The sequence below is a fragment of the Leuresthes tenuis genome, unplaced genomic scaffold (assembly GCF_036924035.1).
Source record: "Leuresthes tenuis unplaced genomic scaffold, fLeuTen1.0.hap1 SCAF_7, whole genome shotgun sequence".
NCBI lineage: Eukaryota > Metazoa > Chordata > Actinopteri > Atheriniformes > Atherinopsidae > Leuresthes > Leuresthes tenuis.
Genome location: NW_027325361.1, coordinates 15,400,066 through 15,419,308, shown reverse-complemented (window position 1 = coordinate 15,419,308; position 19,243 = coordinate 15,400,066). Strand labels below are relative to the sequence as shown.

General features: G+C 39.9%; 2 protein-coding genes across 4 annotated transcripts in view; one reads left to right on the top strand and one right to left on the bottom strand.

Annotated features, from left to right (window-relative positions):
• Positions 1–19,243, bottom strand: part of timm44 (translocase of inner mitochondrial membrane 44 homolog (yeast)) — a 251,283-nt gene that overhangs the window by 129,599 nt on the left and 102,441 nt on the right. The gene's annotated exons all lie outside the window — the stretch shown is intronic.
• fbn2b (fibrillin 2b) overlaps positions 6,241–19,243 on the top strand; it is a 71,530-nt gene continuing 58,527 nt past the window's right edge. Inside the window, exons 1-4 of one of the 2 annotated variants that reach the window (XM_072389486.1) lie at positions 6,241–6,326; positions 9,490–9,814; positions 18,129–18,211; positions 18,383–18,484. In XM_072389486.1, the coding sequence (XP_072245587.1) occupies positions 9,636–9,814; positions 18,129–18,211; positions 18,383–18,484 (364 nt within the window). In that variant the 5' untranslated portion in view covers positions 6,241–6,326; positions 9,490–9,635. Of the gene's footprint in view, positions 6,332–9,489; positions 9,815–18,128; positions 18,212–18,382; positions 18,485–19,243 lie in introns of both variants that reach the window. The other variant, XM_072389487.1, reaches the window with a different exon arrangement.

The window sequence follows — 19,243 nt, the reverse complement described above, 5'->3', positions numbered from 1 at the left end:
GATAAGCAATACTTTTAAGTCCTGTTGTGAATTTTCAGGCGGTGAATTCCAGCCGTTGTTTGGATTCCTCTGAGAGAGAATGTTTTATGCTCCTTTGAAAATACAAAAGACGTTGCACACATCTGAAAGCCATTAGCTCCTTTAACAGTTAGCAAGCAGGCTGAGGATTCTTTCCGCTCTCTTGGACTCTGCTACATTCATATTTGCATTTTTTTCTCTTGTCATTTCTTTCTTTTTTTGACTACAAGCTCTCTCTTTTGGAAAGTTTCACCAGAAAGTTTTACCCCACGGCACACTGAAAATAAAGACAATATTCAGCCACATATTTGCCTCTCTCCATTCCTCTCTTCACTCGATGTTTTAAGATACATTAAACCATTGCCAAGCAAACTGTGAAGAGCTACAATGTGCTTTATCACTGGGGAGCAACATCATGTGTGTAGTCGCCTCTTCCTTCCTTGGTTCCCACAAAGCAGGCTGGAGACATGTGAGGCAGGTCTTCCCCTCCTTCTCATCATCATCTGTAGCCTACCCTTGCAAAGGCGTATTCGTGTGCTGTTTTATGAGATCACATATTCTCATACCCCATGAACACTGACATCTTTTGTCTATGCCCGAGTTATACTTTAAAGCTGTACATTCCTCTCTCGCTATATCACAGGGGCAGCACAGCTGCGTGAGTCAAGCTCTGAAAAAAGTGATGCTCCAGGTAAAGTGAGGCAAGAAACACTTGCCTTGGAAATAATGATGGAGGAAGAGTTAGGAGGACATGTTTGTTTGTGTGTCTGTGTATGTATGAGGTGTAGTGATCATATTTTCATTCATGCAAGGAAAACCACAAGTGGACCACAGGATTCCCAGCTGGGATAATCTAAAGTCAGTCACACTCCACCCTGACCCCACAGGCTCCAACCACAAACCCCAAGACCATGATGACACTATGAAGCCAACCTCTAAACCCTCAGCTCCACCTTACCACAACCACACACAGTTGTGTATGCACACTCCAGGCTCACATGACCTTCAATTTAGCTTTTGCCAGAGGAGAATACAAGCTAAAGAGTAAACCCAGCATGGAAAATGTGAACTATGACAGTCGTAGATGCACATAAAACAACTTGAAAGGAATTCTAGAGTTCTCTTATTTTGGAGGGCTTTGAATCGCCAGTGACACTCTTTATTTCCACTTGATAAGGGAATCTGGTTTTATGGAGACTCAAACCATTTAAACCTTTGTTGTTTGCCTTTCTATCTTGTGCAGTACAAACACATAATTAAGTCTGGTATTTCTCCTCGAGCTGTTATTTATAAAGTGTGGATGTACTGTAATGCAATGCGGATTTCAAAGATCTTTTCCTCCTGCCAAGCTTCTAGCTAAATGAGAAGCATCACTTCTTTGGTTTGTCTTCAGCTTTGCAGTCCTGTCCCTACCATTTTATGGAAGGGATTTGAATTATGTCTGTCTTTGTCAGCGGAAGCTCTGGCATTGTCCAACAAGTGCACGGTTTGAGGTTGGAGGAGAGGGAGCTGGAAAACTTGAAATGCTGAGGTGAACCTAGGAAATTAAAGTTTATGTCTGCTGAGAGACCATTACTTTTCACCCATTTTTCCTTGGATAACTTGGTTTGAGACCTTTCTGGATCCCATCTGAAACAGTTTTTATTATGATGTTTTTACTTCCTGTTTGGTTTGGTTTAGAGAAGAAGATGACTACTATGTGGATTTAGGAATAGATGTTTTGGTGTAAAGCCCAGCGATTTGAAAGTCTGCATGCCCGTCTCACAGTGTCACAAACTGAAAGAGACACCAGGCTTTTTTGACTAAGTCACTGGAGAGATTATATAAAGCAAAGGGTCAGTGTTTCATCACTGCTGTAAATAACCAAGTGATTTACAAAATGTCCATATAGAGAACCTTCCTTCAAACTTTTGACAAAACAAATAACAATTACTGCACCTTTTAAAACTCCCAATAACCTCGGTATCAATATTGTAGCTTTTCTAGAATGGTCAAGAGTGACGTTGAAAAGACTTTTTATGTGTCTGTCCCAACCCTTCCGCTGGACAGGATTAAAACAGATCGTACCTATGGGAATGACCTTTGCCTGTGTTATATATCAAATCATAGAGGAGGATATATAGCCCATCCACATCCCCTTTTTAGCACCCCCCAAAAAAGGCTAAAAAAACCCCACAAATATTGTATAGAAACAAATCATATCCTTTAACATAAACTTCTTTAAAATAAACTTCCTGAGCTTTGTCCAGCGTCTGATGACCCAGATATGCACTGGTTCCCCCCTATGTGCAGCAGTACAGCGTGACTAATTCTGGCCATGAATCTCTCCCTGATGGGAGTCTGTCATGGAAGTGATTTAGCTCAGTGACGACTCTCCTGGCTGAGTGAATGACATTCTGAAGCCCTGATCAGGCACTGTTGGATTCCCCTGGTTAGTTTGCACTGGGAAAAATAAGGCATTGCTCCAAGAATTCAACAAATGCACAAGAGAAGGGAGGACAAGGAGATAATTTAACTTATCTGTCCACCAGTTAGCCATGGAGATAAGAAAAGATAACATGGAATATGAGTAAGAGTTAGGATGTCGAGGATGGCCAGGTTTTTTTTGTGTGCTTGCATGGAAATGGGAAAGAGTGTAAGTGTGTGTTCATGTGAGGACAATGTTCACCTCATCTGGTTTTTGTACTGGCTTGTCATTTTCTACATGAGAGACCCCAAGCTCAAGCCCCCACATCCAAGCTCATCCTGGACCAGACACAAATACAAATACCTTTTTTTTGTCATCATGCCCCATTCAGTTACTACAAAATTGACCACAAGTCTTACTGAGACCATTTTTCACTTTCGAAAAGATAATGAAAGAGACAGTTTCTTGTCATTAGAATGCATACAGAGAGTGTTTGTACCAGTGTGTCTTGAGGCAGACTTTTTGTTTTTTTTCCCTGTTTTCCCTGCTTTAAAAACCCTCACGAGAAAAGACGAGCGACAATGAAAGCACTCACTGTTTAGCCATCTCGTAAGCCTGCTCTTTGAGCAACATGTATTTATCTAAAGTTGACATATGGCATGTCTGTGAGTGTGTTTACAAATGTACGCACTGAAAAGAAAGAGATCGGAAACAAGCGAGAGACAGAGCAAGAAAGAGGGGAAGGGAGGGAAAGTAAAAGTATTTCCCCAGGCTCTGAAAGTACATTATACTCCAGACAGTGGTGTGCTTTCACTGTAGCCAGATTGTTTGGTGAAATGTGGTTCTGTTTAGTAGGGGGGGCCGCTGGGAGGCAGACTGAGTCAGTGGGACACACACACTCACACACACATACATGGGCACACACTTAAAGAGACATGAAACTAATAGGATCTAATTCTTTTTTGCTATCCATCCCAGCCTTTCATGGTGTCAGTGTGAGACAGTGAGACTCCCCGAAAACCCATCCATCCCACCGCAGATCATCCTGCATGACTGCACTGCATTACACAGGTTGATTCTACAGCATGCTGGATGCTCCCCACAGCAATTAATTGTCAAATAGAGTTTGTGGAAGTGTGCATGTAGAAGTCCAAGGGTGAAACCAGCAACTCATTTTTTTTTGTTGGAAATTTACCAAAAATGCATCCCCTGATGAATGTAGTGAAATGACATCATATCTTTTTTGGAAATCCTAGTCTCCTGGCTCACTTTGGTAAATTAAGATAAAGGCACGCACATGGTTGTAATTCTGCTACTTTGTCAGCTTTTGTATTGAAAAGAAGCTGAAGATGTCGCAACAAAACGTCTCATCCTCTTTTAAGCTGGTCAAGGGATGTCAGGCAAAATAAAGGAGGGTTTACAGGTAGCCTCTGGTGTACCTGATCTCCTATGGTGTAAAAAGGTGTTCTGAAACCTGAAACCTGAAACCTGTATCTATGAACAGACGCTGGGTGCCCTCTCCTTCACTATATGTACTTCTCTTCCTCCAAAGAGTTTGTGCTGACAAATGAGGTCTATCCACCTTGACAACCATTGGTTGTTTATAGCTCCTTTTTGGTGATTTTCACATTTTGAAACATACATTAGGTCATATATTTATCAATATATTTGATATAGGATAAGTTTTAACTTCTCCTTACTCTATTTCATCAAAGATAAGGCCATGTTATTTGGTATTTGATCATTTCATGAAAAGTATGAACTCATCTTGAATTGGTGGGCCATGTTTACTACTCTGTACCATCCTCTCCTCTTTTAACAACAGTCTGGAAACTGAGACTAACTAATGGACTTTGGGGAGAAGAATGTTATCCAATGTTATCTTGTCTGATGGAGAATTCTAGCTGCTGATAAGTCCTGAGTCATGCTCAGGTTGTTATACATGCGGCACGGGGTTTAGCATTGCCGTGCTGAAAGGCCTTCCCTGATGTAGACGTTGTCTGGATGGGAGCATATGTTGCCCTAAAACCTGTATATACCTTTCAGCATTGATAGTGCATTTCCAGATGTGCAAGTTGTCAGCTCCAGAGGCACTACTGCACTCCCATAACATCAAAAATGCTGACTTTTGAACTGAGCGCTGATGACAAGTCAGGCGGTCTCTCTGCCCTTTAGTCCTAAGGATGCAGCATCCGTGATTTCCAAAAACAATTTTTCCCGTTATTGGCTTGTGGAAGTGTTCTTGTTTTTAATGAAGGCTTGAAGATCACAGACATCCAAGGCTGATTTTTGAAGATATTAGGGACTTTAAAAAAGACTCCATAAGGAGATAAAAACCAATGACAATCCATAACTAGACAAAACTACAAAATGTAAAGAAGGGACAAATATATACATATATGTACAACAGCAAAGAGTTGTTGGCCCAGCAAAAAAAAAAGTATTTTAAGTATAACCTGGAGAACATTTAGAAAATCATATTGATCAAAATATTTATGTTAAAACTCAAAGAAAGCTTTAAAAATTTTGCATTTTCAACTCTGTGTTTGTGGCCAATCACTGCTGGGAGAAGGAGAGGATTTCAGTGCTGGATGCAGACTAAAACTGACCAATCATCCTTAACATGTTTCTGTCAATAGTAGTAAGCTGAACCTTCTTCATCAGTAAATGATGTTATTCATTTGTCAAATGTTGTGAATTACACTGTGCAATGCACCACAAGATGTTGTGATTTTTTTGTTGTTGCAAAAATTAGCAGTATAATTACAAAATAAACTGGGTGTATGTTTGAACATACAGGGGAAAAGAAATGCCAGCTTGTGGTTTAATTAATCCTGCCTTACAAAAGCCAAATTTTTCAGATTCTTTAAAATGTAATCATTTTATCCAAGAAGCAATAAGTATTATTGAACAACAATCCCTGTTATGGAAATATTTAGCATTAGATCCAAGCCATGAAGATGAAACCTGGGGAACTTTGGCCTTAAACTCTCTCATTTATCATAGAAATATACGAGCAATACCTTTTGTCACAGTATGTATTTTCCTCTTTAGGACCTCTGCAGTTGTTTTAGTTTTGAGAAGTGAAATCCGCACACAAGGTAGCAAAACTGGAGATGTGCTCAGCTGTCCTGACCTATATACCACCCAGATGGCAACTCTGTCAGCGTTAGCTTCCTATCAGCACTTGTGGCAACAAAACACAAGGATGTGTCAATCACAAACACCAGTAGACACAAGGTAGTAGATAGCAGGACTATTTGAACAGGGAGCCTACATTTGACGCTGAGCCTCAGAAAAAGTTGTGAAAATAGACTTACTCACTCAATTTACTACTTGATTTCTACAAAGTAAATATAGTGACTGATCGTGGTACTTATTTTCTAAAATCTTGAACCCTTATGAACTTGTCATCTGTCATGGATGATACTGTGATAGTTTCAGTACTGATTATTATTTTTTCATTAGGGGCTCATTTTTAGTAATTTGACCACTGCAAAAAAAAAAAAAAAGAAAGAAAAAAAAATCCAAGATCATTTACTTTGATAGAATGTAAATCTAGAATGTTATCTCATAGGTGGGGTTGCCTGAAGGCGTGTTTTTCTTTTCTGTTTTTTTCTGACTGATGATAGTGAAACCATGTCAGCCACAGTAGGTTTAGCGGCTTGGCCCCTGTTATAACAACTCCAGGAGTCTTGAGGAATGTGGGTTTGTCCTGCAGTCCGTTACTACCCCCTCTGTCTCTGCCTGATTCTGTGTCCCCTCCCCTCTTCCAAACAGGGCAATTCCCTAACTTTTCTCCTTTTCTCACAAGGCTTTGGTTCAATATTCCACTGTGGGGCACATATCCTGTCTCAAGTTGCTGGGCTCATCGACGCTAAGGCACTCCAACCGCTGCAAGGTATTGTAAGTTGCCTACTGGTGATCTCTTGATAAACTCTACAATTTGGATGTGAATAGCTTTGATTGTGAGCATTGTTTCAGAAGCCCGTTGTTTCACGGAGATTATCCCTCCATGCATGACTGCTTTATAGATGGAGACCAAATCACAAGATTAAGATGCGGACTGCTACAGAAAGTTTTCAGAAAGCATGGAAACAGCACTTTCTTTTAACCTGCTGTTGAGGAATAAAGAAGAAAATGAACACACGAATGAATCACGTTTTAGTGATTTACCTGCTCGACGTGTCCAAATGTTTTAAGCTTCAATTGAGTGTTTACTCCCTAGATCTATGTTTCCATCTGGAACTATCTTGTGTGTCAGTGTTTTCCGTTTTTCTCCATTCATAAAGTTGCGGTGGCATGCGCAAGTCTGAGTGTTGTAATACCGTGGAAAAAACGATTTGCCTTCCTGTCAGCTCGCAGCAGATTATTTTAATGGTTGGTCCAGATTTTTTTGCTGCAGCGGAAAAAAAAAACATAACATATTTCTGTGTCTCTACTGTAAAGTGTGTTTGTAACTCCCAATAATGTGGTGTCAACTTCTACACACTTTTTACTTGCCCTCTGGGAATACAACACTTGAGATCTGACATGCTTCACTTTTCGAATCACCTATAAAACAGAAGAAACAAAATGTTGTGACATGATGGAAACGACACTCTCTGCAATCACACGATTAAGTGTTAATGCAGCATGGATGCTTTAACTTATTATTTTTTTTGACAGCACATTTGCAGAACTGCTCCGCAGAGCTCCCATTATTGGGTAATTGATCATGAATTTCTTTTGTTCATCACTGATCCCGCCTCCAAAGCTCTCTTAACGCAAGCAGAATTTTTCTCGTGTTTCAGGAGATTTTGCACAACCAACCATAGTTGAAACAGAATGGGCCTTCCATCAAAGTGTACCGGGTCTAGATACACATTTGATGCACCAAAATGTGTGTTTCCGTTAAACAACTTTAAACAACTGGAACGGTGTGAATAATGATTGTGGACAATTATGCTGCTCATTAATATGCTTTTGCTCCGTTCACTCCTCATATATCCCTGTCTTCCACGAATATTGTCTGAGTGTTGCAGTGTGGGGCTGCAGTTCTTTTCCTTTTCCAGTCCAGATGTAATGTGGCTGGATCTGGAGAGCTTGAGGTTGTATATCACCAGGGGCCCACTGTTCACTGTTAAACCCCACAGTATATAATGAGGCAGAGAAGAGAAAAATAAACTTCTTGGCTGTCCAGTGCTGTTGGAGTCTGGAGTTAGGACATGGCCGTAAGACTATACAGCAAAATCTTAGTTTGACAAAAAAAAGATAATTGAATATACAAACCCAGACTCTATAAATCACATAATGAACAATAGAGAAAATAATTTACTTTGTGTTTTTCAATAGATAAGTACTTTTTTAGAAGTTAGAATATTCCACTCTTTTTCTTTTCTGGATGTAAAGCGAATGATTTGTCATCTGACTGTACTTTACTTTTGAACTAATAATGAACCTTTAGCCTCCTTTGAGATTACCTCTCTGGCTCCCTCTAGTCAAAATGCAACAATTTAGGTCCATGATTCCCACCCTTTTTTATTTTTAAACCGTTAAATAAATGTAACATCAGCGTAGCAGTAACAGCAGCGTGGAAATCATGTACTGTGGTTTATGTGACAAAAGCGGTCGTACTACAATCTTTAATATTCCTTTTATTGTAAGTTAGCATTTAACACTAAACAGCACTGGATCTTTGACTCTGGACAAATTTCTGTAATCAGTTCATAGCTTTGCTCTCTGAAGTGTTTTGTTAGTACAAACAGTATTTGGTGTCTGCTGAGTGATAAACCACTGATGACACTGGTTTGAAGCTCAGAATAGTGAAAATACATTGCGAGAAGTCAGAATTTGAGGGTCTCTTTTATTTCCTTGCGTGCTCGTCTTTATTAACCCCTTTAGTCATATGCTGCCTTTTTTCTCAATGTAGTCACTAATCAAGTTTAAAAGAATAAAAATAGAAGAAAATGATGAAATTAGGTTGTTGGATAACTGAATTACGAATCACTTTAAGGGAAGTACGGTGTACTGTTCACATTTTTTAAAGTCTGAAAATGTATGAGATGATTTCACCTGGGATGAAATAAATTGAATCTGTTCGATCAATGATATCAGACGCTTCTGTTAGAGTCATTGATATCCTCTGAGTTATTATACCCAAGAGTTGTTTTCTGCCAGTGCAAGGAGGTATAACTAGTGAAGTTGTATCACAGAGTGAGCTGTCCACCAACCCTTAAAAGCTGTAACATATGGTGACTTACAATCCTATCCAGTCTCATAGCAACCCCCCCCCACAAAAAAAAAACATGACATGGGCACATAAACAGAAAAGTTTCTACGTGTTTACAGCATCAGCCTGAAAGAGAACCATGATGTTTTCCCAACCATAACCGCTTTGTTTTTAATAGCCTAACTCTTGGTAAGTACATTTGAACACCTAACCTTTACCATGTAGTTTGTAATGTGTAAAACAGAAACTAAGCAGCGAATGAATGCAAAACTGAAGTTTTAGTCGCTTTTAAGGTTATTTGAAAACACTTGAGGTCAGGACCGGACTTGATCTTCTTTTTTCCCCGTATCATGTGACTAAAACGTTGTGACACTGTGATACTCGGTGGAGGTAATTTTATGTTCAGCTGCTTTAAAAAAGAACATCAAAAACTGTGCCTGTGGACATGGAGTACTAAATGACATGCTCTGAGAGTGGGTTGTAAAATCACGTTATGTCCTTTGCACTAGTAATTTAAACAAGTAATTAAACTGCAGTCTGTAATTAATTAGATGTGGTGGAGTTACTTCTACTGCACATGGCATCCTACCTTAAACTGACCTGAGAGTAGTTTATTTTCTGATCAGTTAGTACAACAGAATATTCTGTTGGTTATTCAATATTTCTTCATAATCTGCTGTGAAATGATGTTGCGTGAATGTGTGTGAATGCTGCTCTGACAGAGCTGTGGGTTTAGATCCAAAAATGTGTGTTATGTTACTTGAGCTGAACTACTTTCTCTCAAAATGTAAGCTTGATGTTCTCCTGTTTGACATGTTTTTCTAAGTCTCATATTCTTTCTTCCTTTTTCTAGGACCTACCCTGGAGTGCACACCAGGACTTGGTCTGGATGCAGATCTAGATCTTGCTGCTCAATCTGGGTCCACACAGTCAACATAGATTCCAAAAGTGAGTCGTAGCAAGGAGGTGATTCGGTTGGAGGGATAGCCAGGCGGACCAATGGGATCAGGGAAGCTGGCTCAGGTGTTGCTTGGATGGGCGGCGGTGTGTCTTGGGGCGTTTCACGTGGCTTTAGGTCAAACTGGAAATGGACCTTACCAAGCTAGTCGCTTTACCGGCAGTGTGGATCAGAAAGAAGTGCAGCGGGTTCGGCGCCGTGGTCAGGAGACACTGAGAGGGTGAGAATCTGTGTATGTCACTGTCCTGTGTAAATCCCAACTAAGCAACTCTTGTCTGGTACATTAGTTTTATTCATATCCTACTGCTCATGCCTTCATAAGAAGATGGCTGTAAAAAAAAAAGGTGTATAAAATGTTACAAATGAACAAGTCAGAATGTTACTATCTGGATCTGGGGAGAGTTTAGAATATAAATGTCTTTCTCCTCTCTACTCTCCTGGCAGCTTTCTGTGAACTGCTGTGCTTTCTGGGCTCAGGCCAAGCTCGCCTTACACCAAATTATCTTGCTGAATACTACTGCATTGTTTTCTCAAAACCAGCACATGTTCAGTGTGAGAGGCTGCTCACCGCACTGAATCTTCCCAATGTATTCACTGTAAATTGTTGTTTTCTCATGGGAAAGAGAGGGAAAAGCAGCTCTCTATACATCCCATGAAGGGAATATGAGCAAAAAGCATGTTCCACATTCCTCTGAGTGTATTTAAAAGTACCATGCAGTTCAAGACTGCTGTGAGGAGATTGCAGGCTCTCGCGCTTCAAGTCAAGACAGACATCTAGGTACATGTGAACATATGTGTGCGTGTGTTTTTAAAGGTGTTATTTATTTGTCTGTGTGTGAGGAGTATGGGGTTAATACAGGGATCACGTCACCTCTTACCAGCTGCAAACTCTTTCTCCCGTCTCTGCTCACACTCTAGCCTGCTGCCCAGCTCTCTCACTTAGTTAACCAAAACGCAACAAATGTGGATGTGGTAAATATACTGGTGCAGCAAAGAGTTTTCATTGTCTATTTAGCCTTTTCTTGAAAAACAAAGGATGTTTTCTTGGAGCCAGTTTTCAGTGTCTGATTCAGTTATTCCAATCAGTCTCCCATCTGTCACAGCTTATGGCTCCCCCAGTGCCAAGTCACAGGAAATGAGGTATTCGTATCACCAGAGGGGGGTATGAAAAGGGGCATTTGTCTCACTGCTGTAGGTGACAAAGCCAGTGAAGGAGTTACAGAGGACAAGAACAGCATGACAGACAAGAGAGCACATGACGGTTTAGAGAGGAAAATGTGGATGAAATTTGGAGTAAATGTGAGAAAAAAACTGGACACAGTTAATCTTTTTGAGTTGTGGCCTATCGATAGTGCTGGGTAAATCTCACATAGAGTCATTGAACTGGTGTTTTCTCTGAAAACAGGCCCACCGAGGGTCCTGGTTACATAGATGAAATTGATTTGGCTGCATTAAAGGAATTTGTCTTTTTTTTTTTTCTTTAAACAAAACTTGAAGACAACAAAACACTGAAGTTGAGGCAGTAGCTAACCAGCATCTCTGGTGTTCTTCAAGATAAAACAGCCATCACTTTGTAGTGTTTGGGGGCAAATCATCAACCCATAACATCAGATTTCAAGTGTTTACCCAATCAGGTGCTATCAGGGAGTGTTTTTGTGGCTGTTGAAAGGTTTTACTTGGCTGTTTTTGTCATTGGCCAGTAGTTATAGAAGAGAAATTGGTAGCTACTGTGTTACTGGTGTGTCTTGACACTGTCTAATGGTACATCCTTTATGACGTTATGAACAGATGGGACATGCAGGGAGAATGGATCCTGATGTTGTCTTAGAGATCTATACTTCATGGAGCCACAAATTAAATCACAGACTGACCTTGAACTGAAGCTGAAATATTTAACCTGAACAATAATTCACATTCATACATTGTTTAACATGTAGTGAGTGTCCTGAGGAGAGAGTTAAGAAATCAGGAGATCTTGAAGAATAGCTCATTGTTTCTATCATACGTGGGCGTGCGAGAGGACGTAACAAAAGCCTGCAGATGTTTTATCCTTCTCATTGTTAATTTTTGAAGACACATCAGTGTTATGAATGAGATATTCAGGCAGTTACGTAAACTGGTCCTGAGATTATTGAGCATCTTTGAAACTCTGTGTGTTACAGCTGAAAGTCTCTATTAGCACACTTAGGTTAATGTTACAGTGAGAACCAGGCACCAGACTTCTCAGACAAAATGTTTGACGTCTTTTTTGATTATTTTAACTTGATTTCAAGGTTTTGTCTGGTAACTGTAACTGAAATTGCCCTGACATTACATCCCATGAAATGATGCAGTCAGGCCAAAGCACACATATCTAATAGCTTAAATTAATTTTAGTTTCTGTTTGAGTGTTACTGCTTGAAAATGATTAAGGTTAATCTGAAATTTGGTAAAATTAGACATCTACATATAAGCCTGTTCAGTCTAACCACTTCTGGACTGAAGCCTTGTGGGTGAAGAAATCACATTTGCGGTGAGTAAATCTGTTGGCTGCTTATCAGGCTTTGTGTAATGTGAGCCAATGTTTCTTGCATAGGAGTTTTTGAATTTTATTAGAGCTTATTTTCCCCAGTGAACTACAATCTGTACAAACTCATGCTTGTATTGTTGTACTTTCATCTAAGAGTCCCCAGTCACAGGGGACTGTCAGTAACTCAGTATGGGTTGAACTGTGTGGGATATGGAGAGAGTTGGTTTAATGATGGTCATTACTCTGGCCTTGGGCTTGGTCTGCAACCAAGTTTGTTAGCTGGCTAGAGCTCCACACCCCCTGGTGTTTTTCTAGTAGCACAGAGTCTGATGCTTTCTGACTCTGATTTATTGGCTCCTACAGCACGATGCACTGGCATGAGTCCACTCAAGGGTGGTATCGGATCAGACCTCAGGCTTGTTGGCTGTCTGGACTGCTTCACTCTATTAGTGCCTGACTATCTGGTTGGTAGAAAAAGCAAGGGAAAGTGCCCCCCCTCTCATTCTTAGAGATGCCCGGCCAAATAAAAGAGCTAAATATTTATTGTCTGAAAAGACCATTGATGAATGTTAGAGAGACAAATTCTTGCCAGTTATTCTTTTGTTGCAGTTGCCCACTTTATTAAGTTAGAACTTCTTGGCTCAACTCTTTCAAGATGCTTTGGATGCTGGCTAACTTGGCTGACAGTCAGTCCCAAACAGTAGATTTACATTTAGTCACTCTGACTTCAAGATCATGCTAATGCCATCCTGATGGCATACATGAGGGCCTGTATTTAGAGTATACCTTGGCATGTACCAAACCTGACAAAGAATTAGATTTTTTTTCTTTTTGGATGTTATAGAACAAACAAGGAAGGAAAGAGAAAGAGAAAAGAGAGGAAAGAGAAACTCAAAGACCCACAAAAAGCTTTAAAATAATTAATGCTTGGCAATAGCAAGCAATAGCCAGTTTCCTTTCCTGTTTTATACATTAGGTTGAATTTCAGGTTTTATGTGTCTTATATATGAGCAAATTAAGCATGGCCAGTAAAGTGTAGATTATCAAGGATTTCTGATTGGCATGTTCTCCGTGATTGAAGTGGTTTATAATTAACTCAAAATCAGATAAAGATAGTATGAGAAATGCTGCTGTTAAAAGAAAAAACAAAAAAACTTTTTGTTCTTAACAGACGAAGATTTCATTTTTTCTATTGTAAACTTAATCTAATTGCTTAAGATACACAAATTAGCGAAGTGAAATGGATAAATAATGTATTTTTAAAAATTCTACAAAAAAATTCGAAAAGTTGAAAAATTCGAAAAGCAGTGCATTCATTGGTTGTCCTCCATTAGCAACAGCAGCAACACTTGCACAAAATGGCCCAAGACATCTATCCTGTGTATTAAATAATGACACTGTTGGGTATCCGGGGCAGTGTAATGCAACACGAATCACAGGAACTGTTTTTTGCTTCGGTTTAGTTCAGTCTTGCATGTCATTGTCTGTATTGGGAAACATCGCGTGTCAGTTACTTTGCTTTGCTTTTTTTGTTACAATGAAGGCTGACTGTGTCCATATTCCCAAACATCAACATTGATTTTAGTGGTCTGTGAGATGTCGTACCTTATACTGACATGTCATAATGAAATATTATACTTAACTACATTCATTTCATGGAATGACCAAACACTGGACTTTTACATTCAGTATGATAAGACAATGGTTTCTATCCTCTCTCCCTTTAAATATTTCTCCCTTCTTCTAACCACAATCACTTTTTACACAATAATTCTTTGAAACTAGACCTATTGCATAATGTACCTGGGGAGGAGGAAACGTTATTTATAAAACTACTAAAGTAAAACTTTAAATGTGGTAATCTTCCACTATTGATGCATCTGCCTTATCTCCTTTGGTGGTTTGGTCATTTTCTATAGTCCACATTCCTACATCAGCCTTACTTCTAGATCTGATAGGAAAGCAAAAGCCCCAGGTGCTGCTGGAGGCATTACAAGAGTAAGCAGGCACCTTTGACCTATGACCAGTACACCAACACACACAGACAAGGGCACAGACAGTCGACCAGAAGCTCTGACAACTGTGAACTTCTGGTCATTGTCTTAATAGAAACAGACTGTCTGTCAACATTTTTCCATCCTGCCTGCATCAGGGATGAGCAGCTCCTCTTATCAGCATTAACCTTTGACCAAGTGAATTCTTCTTAAAAAGGACCCTCAGGCTGCAGCTTCATTTTGCAGTTTCAAATCTTTTCTACCTTGTTTTCTGAATAAAACAAATACTCCTACTAAAACCACAGCAGTCTCAGTAAAAAAAGATCCAACAAATGATTACTTGCGTAATTGATTGATCTATTTGTTCTCATGACTACTTAGACATCTGTCTATAAAATGACAGAAAGTTTCCCAGCCGAGTCTCACCAGTAAAAGAGTAGTATGTATGTTTGTTTGTATGTCAAAAATACAGTAGTGTAACAATCCAGGGGTAGAAATCGTGAGAAAACATTTTGGTTAGTTTGTGTAAGGCAGCACTGAGTTGTGTGATGACAGCTGCGAGCAATGAGAATTAAAATGTGTGTGTTTCTGTGACTCTAACCATAATGTCAACATTGTTATTATGTTGCGAGCATTAATGTCATCACATTGCAAAGAGAGTGGAAATGTCATCATCAGAGTGAACTGAACTGAAAAAGGGAAATGTGGCAATCATACATTTTTTGAGGATTTTTATGTAAAATCGTAATAACTCAAGATAAGATTGACACTAACCTTAATCTCAATTGACTCAAAATTACAAGGTAACCACAAACTGATAAACTTGGTAATTTTATTCAGTTTACTCCATGCCATAAGCTCTCTGTGAAAATTCCAATCACTTTCAACTCTGAACCACGGTTACAGTATCATTTTACTGTTGGATGCAGTGGAAGCCATTTTCCTTTTATTACTATTAATGGCAGTTAATGAGTGATCCACGGCGCGGGAGGCAACTTCAAAGGCAGCGACAAGACCACAGCAGAGTTAATCTCCTTTAGATTGAGCCTCAAGAACAGCGGGACAAAAATTGTAGATCACCCCTGGAGCTTAAACTCCTTTTCATGGCTGATTTTCATACGTGTTACTTAAGTTCTAAAGCTTCAACTTAGTGATAAGAGATCAGGCACTGACCTGGAGGAAAGGCTGAGAGAGAAGAAAGGGGAAGAAAAACAAACCAGTGTCTGATTTCAGGGGTGGACCTCCACAGGCCTTCATATATCAGCAACTCACAGGTCTGTAACAGTGGAATATCTTAAGTGTGTAGAAAAAACTCAGAGAAGAATTTTCCTTGACTGCTCATTTTGTGTTGGAATGCTAATGTCTTCCTCTTTCCATTCCTGTTTTAAAAACTTGTTTGGTTTTTGTGTTTGACCCAGAAATTCAACCCCCTCCGAGGGTCTGGCCTCTTGCTTATACTACTTTGCTTCGTTTTCATATCACTGTTTTCCGCTCCCACTCCTCCTCCTCCTTCCTCCACTTCGCAACATAAACTTGTTTTTTTTTCTTCCCCTCAGTTTTATCCTGTTCCTTTCCCACCACCCTGCCTTCCCTTCTCCTTGTCACCTTTCCTCTAGGTTTTTTCACACTTTATCTCTAACTTTGCACATTTTCTATACATGCCCCAGAAGTATTCGCTTCTTCCATTTCTTCCTCTTCCTCTTTCATTTTTATTGTCCTTCTCTGTCTGTCCACTAATTCTACCTACATAAATATCTCTGGTCTGCCTGCCCACCTGTTTGTCTGTCCCTCTGTCTCCCCGTGCCATCTGGTAATGTGGTTGGAGGTGTGCTCTGCTTTTCATCCATCAGAGACTCAAATCCCAGCTGTCATCTCCCTGGTGACTGCCCAGGGTTAATACAGTTACTGTGTGCTGCAGAGGAAAGGAAAGTCACCTGTTTTACATAGAAGCAATTTCAGATGTTTATCAGAGTCAACCCCTAACTTCCAAATGTAGGATCTTCATTGTAATGACTCTACAACTGCCATTTTGACTTTTGCCACTGCAGCTTTCTGTTTCTTTTCTACTTTCAATGCAGCACAAAAATCACATAACCCGTCAGCAGAAAATGCAGAAAATCTGTTTTTAGACTTGACTCAACAAAAATTCTTAAATATCACTTTGAGGTTAATTATGGGAACTTTTTCTACCTTTATATACGGCATATTCGTGATATGTTGAAAGAACCAGTGATGACAAAAAGTTCATGGGTCTTTAAGAGAAAATTATTTTTAGAAAATCTTTTGCCAGTACACACAAGAAAGAGCAAGTTTACCACCCATGACGTGTACCACTCAGCGAGTACTAACAACTGTAAAAACTCTTCTGAAAAACTAAAGCTTGGCAAATTCCTGAAAGAAAAATGACCTTAGGTTTGATCATTTAAATGTCTAATGAAATATACAATTAAGCTGCAACAATGGAAATGTCTCCCCCGGGGTCTCCTCCCAGTGGGACGTGCCCGGAACACCTCACCAGGGATGCCCGAGCCTAACCAGATGCCCGAGCCACCTCATCTGACTCCTCTCAATGCGGAGGAGCCCAGACACCCTGCGGATGAAACCCATTTCGGCCGCTTGTATTCGCGATCTCTTTTCTTTTGGTCACTACCCACAACTCATGACCATAGGTGAGGATGGGAATGTGGATTGACAAGTAAATAGAGAGCTTCGCCTTCTGGCTCAGCTCCTTCTTCACAACGACGAGTCGGTGCAGAGCCCGCAACACTGCAGAGTCTGCATTGATCCGCCCCTCAATCTCACGCTCCATTCGCCCCTCACTCGTGAACAAGATCCTGACATACTTGAACTCCTCCACTTGGGGAAGAATCTCATTCCCGACCCGGAGAGAGCATTCCACCCTTTTCCGGCTGACAACCATAGTCTCGGATTTGGAGGTACTGATTCTCATCCCAGCCGCTTCACACTCGGCTGCGAATCGCTAATCTAATGTTACTAAAAACAATTCTGCAATATGTAATAAATTCTGCGTTTGAGGAAGAAATAGTCTAGACTAAAGAGATGCGATCCAAGTGGTGGCAAATTACTTTAACATGAGCATCTGGACCAAGCTTTATCCTAATATATCGTGCTGTGGTCACTCAGTTCTTAGTCAAGGCATCAGCAAATGCAAACAACTAACCACTAAAACAAAAATAACCGTCATTACACGCTTTGAGAGGTCACTTAGTGCAACCACATAGTTGGAATCCTTTAAGTTTGTTTCACAGCTTTACATGGAGCTGAGTGCACACAATCTCATTTTCACTTCCTTAAAGTACATGAATTTGGGATTGATGCATATTATTATCAATCTGTCTCTGAATGAATCCTGTGCTCAGTAAGTCTGTGAATATTCATGGATTTAAAAAGAAGTGCAGTGCTCTTAACCTTAGCTTGTAAAGCAGCTGCGGACCTCAGATCGTCTGCTTGTTTGTGAGTGTGTGAGCAGAGTCAGTCATTTCTAGATGTGGTTTAGCCATTTCCTTAGAGAAAAACTTTGTGGTTAACCTGTCAGGCCAGTCGAGCACTCTATATGCTTTGATGACTCTGACATCTGTCAGACTGGGTCAAAGTTTGCTGCCGGCTCTCCACTAGGAAGAATCAAAGCTGACTGCAAGGGCTGGGCAGCACTGGATATTTGCCAGAAAACAGGACAGCCAGGCATGAAATTTGAGAGAAAGGAGGACTCTGCACATCCTGTCTTTCCATGTTTAAAATTTTGAACTGAAAAAACCCACTGTTCCTTATGTTGTAGGCCCCTTGCATTTCCTCCCCTCCTCCCCTCCCTCAAAATACCTTCATCCATCATTTGATGAGGCTTTTTGTTAAAGTTTGTTTTGTTTATTCTGAATGTAGTGACCATGCAGGACCAGAGCAGCCTGGAAAATAACTCATAACTGTGTATATTTGTTCAGGGATTTAACTGAAATATGCATGGGAGGTCTGTGTGAATAGTAAGCCTACTTGTTCCTTCTTTTTGTGTCTGACAGACCTAATGTGTGTGGCTCCCGCTACCATTCATACTGCTGCCCAGGCTGGAAGACTCTGCCTGGAGGGAATCAGTGTATTGTTCGTAAGTTCCTTCATTCTTAAATCCTCTTTGATACAATCCCACAAAGCTCAGTGGAGAAGGGCATGCATAGGATAAATCAGCTTACTTTATCATGTATGGCTGAAGACTAAATATAAAGGAACCAATTGAATTAACTCTCCTTTGTTCTCTTGTTCCTTTATCTGTCTCTAGCAATTTGCAGGAATTCGTGTGGTGATGGCTTCTGCTCCAGACCCAACATCTGTACCTGTTCGAATGGCCAGCTCTCTCCCAGCTGTGGAGCAGGAGCAGGAAGTAAGTATAGTTCCACTCACCGCACAAACAGACAGTCACTGTAACTAAAAGCTCAAGTCCAGTTTTGTCAGTAGGATTAACTATTTGGCAATCCAATATTTGGATGGACTATCTGTTATATTATATTTATGTCAGTTAACACATAAATTGGGAAAGGAAACTTGGATATTTGCCACCAACATAAATTATGCTCAAACAATAATTTGAGTAAATTCGATCAGTTGTTTTACAGCATCTATTCTGAACATTTATGGATCATTAGAAATACATTGCAACTAAATTTCTAAATGGTTTCCCTTGCTACCCTTAAACTTGTATGTAAAATGTACTGTTTCTTTATGTTGCTTGTGATTGTGAATTTAATATTTTCAAGTGTTTAATTACACAGTTTTTTTCAGTGGAAAAGCTGTTTCTCAGCAGGGAATGAATGTAGATTAAAAGTCCCCATTCTGTTCAGTATTGGAAATACATCACCAGCAGCCTCTTAGTTTGGCATTAAGACTTCAAACAGCTGGCTTGACTCTGTCAGAGAGTAACAAATGATGATCAATAATAATAATAAATAGTCAGACCCCAGTTTTTATACAAATTAGATGAACAAGAGAATTAAGATATTTTGTCAGAGGGCAAACAAAATATTGAACCATGCCAACATGAACTACATCTCTACTCAAAAAATTCAGGGGCTTCAATAATGTATTTATTTTTATTTTTGACTATTTGTACAATTCGGACGGTTGAGTTTTTCTTCAATTAAGT